This window comes from Leptodactylus fuscus, unplaced genomic scaffold (genome assembly GCF_031893055.1).
Source record: "Leptodactylus fuscus isolate aLepFus1 unplaced genomic scaffold, aLepFus1.hap2 HAP2_SCAFFOLD_1269, whole genome shotgun sequence".
Classification (NCBI taxonomy): Eukaryota; Metazoa; Chordata; class Amphibia; order Anura; family Leptodactylidae; genus Leptodactylus; species Leptodactylus fuscus.
This window is the reverse complement of record NW_027440109.1, coordinates 5,809-16,028: the sequence shown is the minus strand read 5'-3', so window position 1 is coordinate 16,028 and position 10,220 is coordinate 5,809. Positions and strand designations below refer to the sequence as shown.

General features: G+C 51.9%; 2 protein-coding genes across 2 annotated transcripts; one reads left to right on the top strand and one right to left on the bottom strand.

Annotated features, from left to right (window-relative positions):
- Nucleotides 1-1,220: 1,220 nt before the first annotated feature.
- Nucleotides 1,221-1,778, bottom strand: LOC142186995 (histone H2A type 2-B). The gene has a single exon (XM_075261409.1). It carries the CDS (start codon nt 1,725-1,727, stop codon nt 1,335-1,337), a length of 393 nt encoding a protein of 130 aa, XP_075117510.1. The 5' UTR covers nt 1,728-1,778; the 3' UTR covers nt 1,221-1,334.
- Nucleotides 1,779-2,024: 246 nt separating this feature from the next.
- On the top strand, nt 2,025-2,497 carry LOC142186996 (histone H2B type 1-O-like). The gene has a single exon (XM_075261410.1). The coding sequence runs from the start codon at nt 2,056-2,058 to the stop codon at nt 2,434-2,436; it is 381 nt and encodes a 126-aa protein (XP_075117511.1). The 5' UTR covers nt 2,025-2,055; the 3' UTR covers nt 2,437-2,497.
- Nucleotides 2,498-10,220: the final 7,723 nt, after the last annotated feature.

Here is a 10,220-nt window from a genome sequence, read left to right as displayed (position 1 = left end):
CCTCTACAGTAACCTGAGCGCCGCCCCCACTGACTGCTGACTCAATCTTACTTCGCAGCAGCAGCAGCAGCGGAGGATGTAATAGACAGGCGGAGGCTTGAAATTCGCGTCCTTTCTCCCTTTGCACCACCTGACGCTGCCGGTTCTCGCGCGGGTTGTAACGGTCACTGAATGAATGGGAATCTACGATTGAGCGGGAAGATAGACAAAGGTTCGCCCGGATCAGCCCTTTAACGCCCGTTTCATCGGCACTTCTAAACCTGCCACCGTGGGCTGTGCCCTGGCGGGGAGAGAGGATTAGGATGAGCACAGCCATTACTATCCCTAACTGACCCTGCGCCCGCACCACATCTCCCTCCCTCCCTCCTCTCCGTCGCTAGTATGTGCCTACTCCGCGCATCTCTCCCTAGCGCCTTCTACAATGACCTGAGCGCCGCTGAATCTTCTTCAGTTGGGGAGGGTTTGAAATTCGCGCCCATTCTCTCTGCACCACGTGACGCTGCCGGCTCTCGCGCGGGTTGTAACGGTCACTGAATGGGAATTGCAAAACCACCAACCGTGTGAGCGGGGAGATAGACAAAGGTTCACCCGGATCAGCCCTTTAACGCCCGTTTCATCGGCACTTGTAAGCCTGCCACCGTGGGCTGTGCCCTGGCGGGGAGAGAGGATTAGGATGAGCACAGCCATTACTATCCCTAACTGACAAGACCCTGCGCCCGCAACCACATCTCCCTCCCTCCTCTCCGTACCTAGTATATGCCTACTCCGCACATCCTTCTACAATAACCTGAGGGCCGCCCCAGTCCGCTGCTGAATCTTCTTCAGTGGGAGAGGGCTCAGCTCTGGGGAGGTTTTGAAATTCGCGCCCCTTCTCTCTGCGCCACGTGACGCTGCCGGCTCTCGCGCGGATTGTAACGGTCACTGCGATTGAGCGGGAATTTCAAAACCACCAACCGTGTGAGCGGGGAGAAAAGACAAAGCGTCACCCGGAGGAGCCGGCGCTCACCTCGGCTTTGTATCAGCGCGCGCCCGCCCGCCCGTTATATCTAAGCTCCGCTTATACTACCTGCCTGGGAAGAGAGCATTAGCAGATTACCACCAGCCCGACCTGACACAAAACCCCGCGCCCGCACCACATCTCCCTACAGAGTGAATCCTCCTCCCGCTCAGTCACCCCACGGTGCTTCCCTGTAAGGGCCGCCGGTCGGGCCAGGAGTTGGCTTCAGAATAGACGGACAGCCCGTATTGTAGACAGGAGGCAGCTCTGCTGTAGACAAGGTGGTGGCTCTTAGAAGAGCCTTTGCTTGTATAGACGGATGGGGTGGGAGCGGCGCTCACTTGCTCTTGCTGGGCTTGCTGCTCTCGGTCTTCTTGGGCAGCAGCACGGCCTGGATGTTGGGCAGGACGCCTCCCTGGGCGATGGTCACGCCACCCAGCAGTTTGTTCAGCTCCTCGTCATTGCGCACGGCCAGCTGCAGGTGACGGGGGATGATGCGGGTCTTCTTGTTGTCCCGTGCAGCATTACCAGCCAACTCCAGGATCTCAGCGGTCAGATACTCCAGTACGGCCGCCAGGTAGACGGGAGCACCAGCACCAACCCTCTCGGCGTAGTTGCCCTTGCGGAGAAGCCTGTGCACACGACCGACGGGGAACTGAAGTCCCGCCCGGGATGAGCGGGTCTTGGCCTTAGCACGAGCTTTGCCTCCTTGCTTGCCGCGTCCAGACATGGTTCGTGGATCGTCAGTTACTGTAATGGAACACAGAATATCCTGCCCTGTACCGGCTCCTCCTGCCTTATATATATAGTTCTGCCCCGCCCTCCTGCAACTCTCATTGGACACATCTCAAGCCGCCAATAGAGGCCAGATTTGTGGAACCACCAATCCGCTTCAGCAGGCGGGGCTTGCAAAAGTCACATGGTTTGCTGGTCCAGTAGAACAGCGCACAGACAGCGGCGCTCATTTGCATAGCCCGCCTATAAATAGGGCTGCGCTGGGAGGAGCACAGACATTACTTTCTCTCATTCTCGTGTGAAAGAGATCTCCGTGTTATACCATGCCTGATCCCGCCAAGTCTGCCCCAGCGCCCAAGAAGGGCTCCAAGAAAGCCGTGACCAAGGCCCAGAAGAAGGACGGCAAGAAGCGTAAGAGGGCCAGGAAGGAGAGCTATGCCATCTACGTGTACAAGGTGCTGAAGCAGGTCCACCCCGACACCGGTATCTCCTCCAAGGCCATGGTCGTCATGAATTCCTTCGTCAACGACATCTTCGAGCGCATCGCAGGAGAAGCCTCCCGCCTGGCTCACTACAACAAGCGCTCCACCATCACCTCCCGGGAGATCCAGACCGCCGTGCGCCTGCTGCTGCCCGGAGAGTTGGCCAAGCACGCCGTGTCCGAGGGCACCAAGGCCGTCACCAAGTACACCAGCGCCAAGTAATCGGCTCCATCACCTGCTCTGTACTATCACCCCAAAGGCTCTTCTAAGAGCCCCCCACACCTTCCACACTAGAGCTGCTGAGCCCTCCATTTCTGGCTTCTTGCTGCTGCTGCTGCTGCACGTGTTTCTACCCAGAACCTATCTTTCCAGCTATTTTCTTGTACTTGCTAGACTTACTATACACCCAAAGAGAAGCTCTAATCTCCGGCTTGCTACATTGACATCTCTACGAGGTGCAGTGCTCTCTGCACGCACCTGCGATTGGAGGGTTAAACTAAGCTGCTACTTATCGGCCCGAGCTGCCGGCACGGGGGTTACACTGCAGAGCCGCAGTAGGACTACTTCTAGGGACCTGTTCACAAAGCTTAGATTCCGAAGGTTTGGACCGTTTTCTTCTTCTACTCTCTCCAGTATTCCAGCAGTGATGACATTACAGCCTACAGGAGGCGTCTGCAGCCCCAGACCTACAAGGCAGAGGAGAGGTGGGTGGCGGGGACAGCTCTGTTCTCAGGAGGATGTGGCGGCTCTGAGAAGAGCCTTTGGGTTATGAAGTAGAGAGTCGGGGAGCGGCGGAATTAGCCTCCGAAGCCGTAGAGAGTGCGGCCCTGACGCTTGAGCGCGTACACCACGTCCATGGCGGTGACGGTCTTCCTCTTGGCGTGCTCGGTGTAGGTGACGGCGTCACGGATGACGTTCTCCAGGAAGACTTTCAGGACACCGCGAGTTTCCTCATAGATGAGACCGGAGATGCGCTTGACGCCTCCTCTGCGAGCCAGACGGCGGATGGCAGGCTTGGTGATGCCCTGGATGTTATCCCGGAGCACCTTCCTGTGCCGCTTGGCACCGCCCTTGCCGAGACCTTTCCCTCCTTTACCGCGACCAGACATCTTCTGTGCTGCTGCTGCTGACAGACTAGAACAAGCGTCCCTCCGCACAGCCGCCTTTTTATATAGAGAGTGGTCGGACCAGAAGGAGAACCCTGCATTGATGACGTAATTCTTCGGCGTGACTCCTACAAGCCCCTCCTCTGTCTCGCGCTGATTGGCTGACATAAGACAATGGATCACTTTGAATTTCCCGCTCATTCTCCCATTGCCGAGGGTCAGCGGTCAGCGGCTCCTTCTAGCCGGCCTACTAGATAACATGCAGGGCGCTGTTCTCACTGCTCCAGACCTTCTTCTCTGTCAATAGGACTATTGCATTCCGGAGCCGCACCCCCTCCTCCCCGGATCTAATTCTTCTCCCGGCTGCGGTATCTCCTCTCTGCCCCCTATGGGCATCCTTGTGTAATCGCCGCGAGGCTGCAGTTATAGTGAACCCCGGGTGCGGGCTGTGCAGTTCCACGCTGATCCAGATGGGGGCGCGGGGAACAAACGGCACAGCTCGAAAGACCCTGTATATACGGATCCCAGCCAGCAGGTGGCGCACAGATACTACATAGGACGGTTACCGGGGCTCTAATTCTGTCGTTAGACGATCGTCTTTAACCCTTTCCCGGCAATGGCATTTTTTTTTTTTTTTTTTTTGTTTCGTTTTTTACTCCCCTCCTTCTAAGCCCCATAACTTTTTTATTTCTCCGCTCCCAGAGCCATATGAGGTCTTAATTTTTGCGGGACAAATTTTTCTTCCTGATGCCACCATTAATTATTCTATATAATGTACTGGGAAGCAGGAAAAACCATCAGAATGGGGTGGATTTGAAGAAAAAAATGCATTTCTGCGACATTCTTACAGGCTTTGGTTTTACGGCGTTCACTGTGCAGCCAAAATGACATGTCCCCTGTATTCTGTGTTTCGGTACGGTTCCAGGGATACCACATTTCTATGGTTTTATTTAAATTTCGACCCCTTAAAAAAAATTCCAAAACTGTTTTGTTTTGTTTTTTTCTAAAAGTCGCCATATTCCGACAGCCGTAACTTTTTTATACGTCCGTGTACAGAGATGTGTATGGCGTCTTTTTTTGCGGGGTCGGGTGTACTCTTTAGTTCTACCATTTTCGGGAAATGTTATTGCTTTGATCACTTTTTATTCCAATTTATATCAGAATCAAAACACTGAAAAAAAAAAAAAAAAACGGCACTTTGGCACTTTTGACTATTTTTCCCGCTACAGCGTTTACCGAACAGGAAAGATATTTTTATAGATTTTTAGAGCGGGCAATTTTGGACGCGGGGATACCTAACATGTATGTGTTTCACAGTTTTTAACTACTTTTATATGTGTTCTAGGGAAAGGGGAGTGATTTGAATTTGTAATTCTTTTTATGTTTTATTATTATTATTTTATTTTTATTTTAACTTTATTTATTTGATTTTTTTTCCCATTTATTAGACCCCCTACGGGCGTTGAACCCCAGGGGGTCTGATCACTAATGCATTGCAATGCTAAAGCAAAAAATCATCCTTTCTTTTGCAGGCTGCATAGACCAGCCTGCAAAAGAGAGCATTTGCAGACAAGCCTGGGAGCCTTGTAAAGGCTCCCGGCTGTCATGCCAACGTGACGTCGGCCCTGGAGCATGCTCCAGGAGCAGGCGACCACCGGCAAAATGGCGGCGCCCATGCGTCGCCGGAAAAATGGCGCCTCCGGCGCCTTTGACCGTGGCGCCGCAGGGGTTAATGCCTTAAAGCAGTAGACACCCGGCGGCTATGGCGGCCGCCCGGCTCCCGAGCGGTCGCCATAGTTACAGACCCGACATGCGCCGTACTATTACGGCGCATGTCGGGAAGGGGTTAAAAAGGCCATTCTACTCCCACCTTCCAGTCTCTTCTTCTCCTCTTTGCTGTTTCTGTCAAAATCTGTTTATTGCAGTATGCAAATCCCGCTCATGGAACTCAGGGGGATTGCCCCTCTTGCTCCGAGCACCCCCACGTCATAACCTCTCGCCGCCCCTTAGTTCTTAATTCTCTTCACGCCCCTCTTCATATTCATCTCCTGACACTCTGCCTTGCGTACTCATCCGACGCTGTGCTACACGCCCCATGAAGAGGGGCATGAACAGAATGAACTAAAAGGAGCTTGTGCTGTTGTTAGGACTAAGGGAAAACAGATGATGAATAATAATAGAATAATACATTTTATTTTTATAGTGCCAACGTATTCTGCAGCGCTGTACAACTTGTAGGGTTCAAATACAGAGAGAAAAATGCATTACAAAGAAATAGTCACGTCACACAATGGGACTGAGGGCCCTGCTCGCAAGAGCTTACAATCTGTGAGGTAAAGGGGGTGGCACAAGAGGTAGCAGGGGCGGCATTGCTTATACAGGGGTCAGACAATATTGTAATAGTGGTGACTGTCTTTACACAAACATAAACCTGTAGGAGCCGTCACCGTCACTGCCTATATCTCCTCCGGCTTTACAGCTCAGGTTTACGTACAGAAGGTGTCATCTGCAGAATAAGGGGAGAAAAAAAAAAAAAAAAAAAGAAAAGGCAAAATAGTGCAGTATGCTGCTACGTCGTCTCGCCTGGTACGGCGCCCCGCGCCTTATGCTGCACCCCTCTACATTTTACACAGACCTGTTCCGCACCACATAATGCCGTCCCCAAAGACTGATGACCATTAGGCCAATACCGATTGGATTATTCCAACAGGCAATGGCTGACAGGCAATGATATATTCCCCAATTGCTCCATCCTCCACCAGCCCTCCTGTTCGATTCTAGGTAATGCTGTACATCATATGCAGGAGCTGAATAACATCACCCAAAAGGATTGTGCACAGAACTACTTTAAATATAGGACAACTAGTGAACCCGAACTGTACCCTATGGCAGCGAGGGAGCCCTCTCGGCCCTCCTGAATACAGCAGAACAGTCCCAAATTCCAGGTGCTGTCTCGCAGTCCTTTGGCGGTGGCTCCCAAATAACCTGCATATCACTTAAGAATGGCACTATATTATGCGGGGGCCCTCTGACGGGATGTTCTACTGACTGGGGCCCCTCCCTACAACATATTCTTGTTTGAAATGGTTATGGGTGCTGCAGCGGCATCTCATACACTTGAACAGGGTACAACTACAGTACCCACAACTGCGGTTGTAAGAACACAGCGAATAAGCAGCGCCCCACATTTAAACAATAATGGGATTTGCCTGCTCCGAGAAACAGTTGATCTGTGGGGTCCTAACAGTCTAAGGGATCAGTAGGGATTAGAGATGAGCCAACAGCGTTCCATCGAATTGGTATTCAGGCTGCTCAAGATATTCCATTCCAATTGAATACCACGCGGCAAACGCACTAAAAATTTGTATCCCCTCCCACCTTCCCTGGCGCTTTTTCTTTCTTTTTTTTTTTTTTTTTTTTTGCACCAATAACTGTGCAGGGGAGGTGGGACAGGAACTACGACAACCGCGGCATCGAAAAAAAAAAAAAAAAAGTCAGAAAAAGTAATTGGCTGGCTGAATCAGGTGACCTCCGCTTCATATGAATGGGGGATTTCAGATTCGGTTCATATGAGACTGTGAACTATGTGACTGTGAGACAGGGATAGATATACTGTGGGAGGGGGAGGGGGCATGGCTAGCCGGCAACAAGAGCGGTCGCATCTGCTGTGAGCTCCTGACTTGGACACTTTCATCCGTTTCTTACCGGCGGTGATCTCAGCCATCCATACAGATAACAACCCCGAGGCTCTCCTCCAAGCCTCTGTCTGCTATTTTGGGGTGTTATTTCACACTTTTACAGCGCTCCTGAGGATATAAACTGTTGCGGCCTTCTGTCCCACAGGACCCGGCCGCCATCTTGTTTTTGGACTTACCTGCTGCCGACTTGTTCCAGCTCCCGGCGTAGTCCCTCGCAGCTCTGGACCGCTCATCCGACCCAGGAGAGGACCTCTGGCGCGTTCCAGACACTTACTGCCTTCATCCAGCTCTCTTACTTTACCGGGCAGCTGATCATAGGAGTCACGACCGCCATTTTGTTTTTTTTGCGGCCTGCCTTCTTCTGGAGTCACCACGGCCTGCGGAGCGCAGGAGACATCTCCCGCGACATCACAGCTGCTTCTGGTTCTGGAGCAGCCTGGAGAGGAGGTATTTCGAGGTACGGAACCTCAGATTCTGGATCTCTTCTCCCAGACGCGGCAGCCATTTTGAGTAGGCCTCACTAGGATCCCTAGCCTAAAGTGTAAGGGCCGGCCCCTGATGTGACTTCTACGCAGAACCCAGATCCGGAAGAAGGGGTGTGACTTGCCGGACAGCTATCCGGCTGTGATTTGCGCCCAGCTCCAGACCTACCCATCTTGGAGCGCAGCCTGCCTCTCTGCATGAAGCAGCAGCTACAGACCAACTACACTGAGACGCCTGCAGCTGCCCTTCAGTTTAACCCACTCGTATCCTGACATGGAGGTGAGCCGAATCTGCATTTCTCCCTTCCCCTGGAGTTGGAAACAGTAGCAGGCCACATTAATCTGCACTTGAGGACCTATGATAAGATAAGATAATCCTTTAATAGTCCTACATTGGGGAAATTCCAGCATGTTACAGCAGCCTAGTAATACAGGATAATACACAGTAATATAATACAGACGCAGACACACATATGCTGAGAAGAGAAGATATACTAGGAGTCCATGGCAGCTAAGGAACGGAAGAGAAAGAAGGAAGACTTCATGGTCATCGTCATAGTCATTTAGTTGTCTGTGCGGAGTGTCTTCGCTTGGTCTGATGTAAATTATACAGCCCGGTCGCGGTTGGAAGGAAGGACCTGCGATAGCTTCTTCTCACACTTGGGGTGAAGCAGACGGTCACTTACAGTGCTGCCAAGTCCCATCAAGGTCCCATACATGGGGTGGGATTTGTTCTCCCGCATGGAGGTCACCACAGACAGTATCCTTCTGTCACCCACCACCTGTACTGGGTCCAGGGGGCTCCCCAGGACAGAGCTGGCCCTCCTGATCAGCCTGTCACGTCTGTTTCTGTCCCTGGTTGATGGACTGCACCCCCAGCAGGCCACACCGAAAAAGATGGCTGAGGCAACCACAGAGTTGAAGAAGGCCCTAAGAAGTGTCCCCTGGACTCCGAAGGCCCTCAGCCACCTGAGCAGGTAGAGTCTGCTGTGGCCCTTTCTGTGCAGCGCCTCCAGGTGATCAGCCCAGTCTAGTTTATTAGTGAGGAGCACGCCCAGGTACTTACAGGTCCTGACTATCTCAATACATATTCCCTGGATCTCCACCGGGGTCGGAGCACCTCTCCGTTTACTAAAGTCCACCACCATCTCCTTGGTCTTCCCAGCATTAATACTGAGCTGGTTCCGCTGGCACCATTCAACAAAGTCCAGGTTTAAGTCTCTGTATTCCCTATCGTCGCCATCAGTGATAAGGCCGACTATAGCAGAGTCATCGGAGGACTTCTGTAAGTAACAGCTGGATGAGTTGTGCCTGAAGTCAGCAGTGTACAGTGTGAAGAGAAATGGGGCAAGAACTGGACCTTGTGGTGCCCCCGTACTACAGATCACAGTGTCAGACACACAGTCCCGGGCTCTCACATACTGAGGGCGGGTTGTCAGGTAGTCTAGGGTCCAGTTGGACAGGTGATGGTCCACTCCACCAAGGTTCAGCTTTTCCCTCAGTAGCCCTTGCTGAATGGTGTTGAACGCACTGGAGAAGTCAAAGAACAATATTCTCACAGTGTTCCCGGGTTTCTCTAGGTGAGAGAGAACTCTATGAAGAAGGTGGATGATGGCGTCATCTACCCCAATGCCCGGCCGATAGGCAAACTGGAGGGGGTCCAGAGCGGAGCTCACTAGGGGGTGTAGGTGTGTCAGGACCAGTCTCTCTGGGACCTTCATCAGGTGAGATGTCAGTGCTACGGGTCGGTAGTCATTGTAGCCCACCGGGTTGGGTATCTTTGGGACTGGCACCACACAAGATGTTTTCCACAGTCGAGGTACCACTCCCAGCTTTAGACTCGTATTGTACATGTGTGTAATAATACCACACAGCTGGTCACTGCACATTTTAAGAACTCTTGCGCTTATACCATCAGGTCCTCCGGCCTTGTCTGCTTTAATAAACCCTTCTGCTACCCTCCTCCCCTATATCTCCTCTCCGGAAAGTTTTACATTCATATCCCATAAGTGGTGTCCCTGACCCTCGATATCTACGGTCCTCGGCTAGAGTTATTCTACATTCTTTCCGCACTCCCACACCTGGGCTTTCTTGCCCTCCCCTGCAGCCCCCTGCCGCCTTCTCTAACAGGGTCTCATCCGAACCTCCCCTGTGGATTAGTCGTAGCAGTTAAGATTGGGAAAGGCTGTCTTACCTACAGGAATATCATCCCCACTACTGCACTAAGAGACGTAGAACCCAATTATACCTGATACCTCGCTTGCAGAGGACGACTGTCTGCCTAGACGCTGAGATTGTCAACCTTACCTATTGATATTTGGGGACCTCTCCCCTCCCTGTACCTAAGTGAATCTCCAAGAACACTCTTGTCTATGTTGTCATTTAGACTGATGCTCTCTGTTTGCTAGATGTTATAGTCTTGACCTCGTCCCTCTCCCTCACTTATATTGCATCCATCAAGATGGTTAAACCAAATAAAGACAAAGGCACAGACCTCGCTGGTACTCCCAATCAAACTAAACTCCAAAGTGACTTGCAAAAGTATCTTAGAAAGAAAAATCGACAATCTCCCGCCGGATCGCTGAAAATGGCGCCTGACCACAATAGGGAGCCTGACACAGGTGATGACTCGGATGCTGAGAGTAATATTGACCAGGACCGCCTGGAGGATAGCACCTTCTTAAGAACATTTCTACAACAAGCTCTGTCAGCCGCCCTAG

What these genes read in the sequence shown, in the direction of transcription:
- LOC142186995 (XM_075261409.1), bottom strand. Translation starts at nt 1,727, where the DNA reads ATGTCTGGACGCGGCAAGCAAGGAGGCAAAGCTCGTGCTAAGGCCAAG.
- LOC142186996 (XM_075261410.1), top strand. Translation starts at nt 2,056, where the DNA reads ATGCCTGATCCCGCCAAGTCTGCCCCAGCGCCCAAGAAGGGCTCCAAG.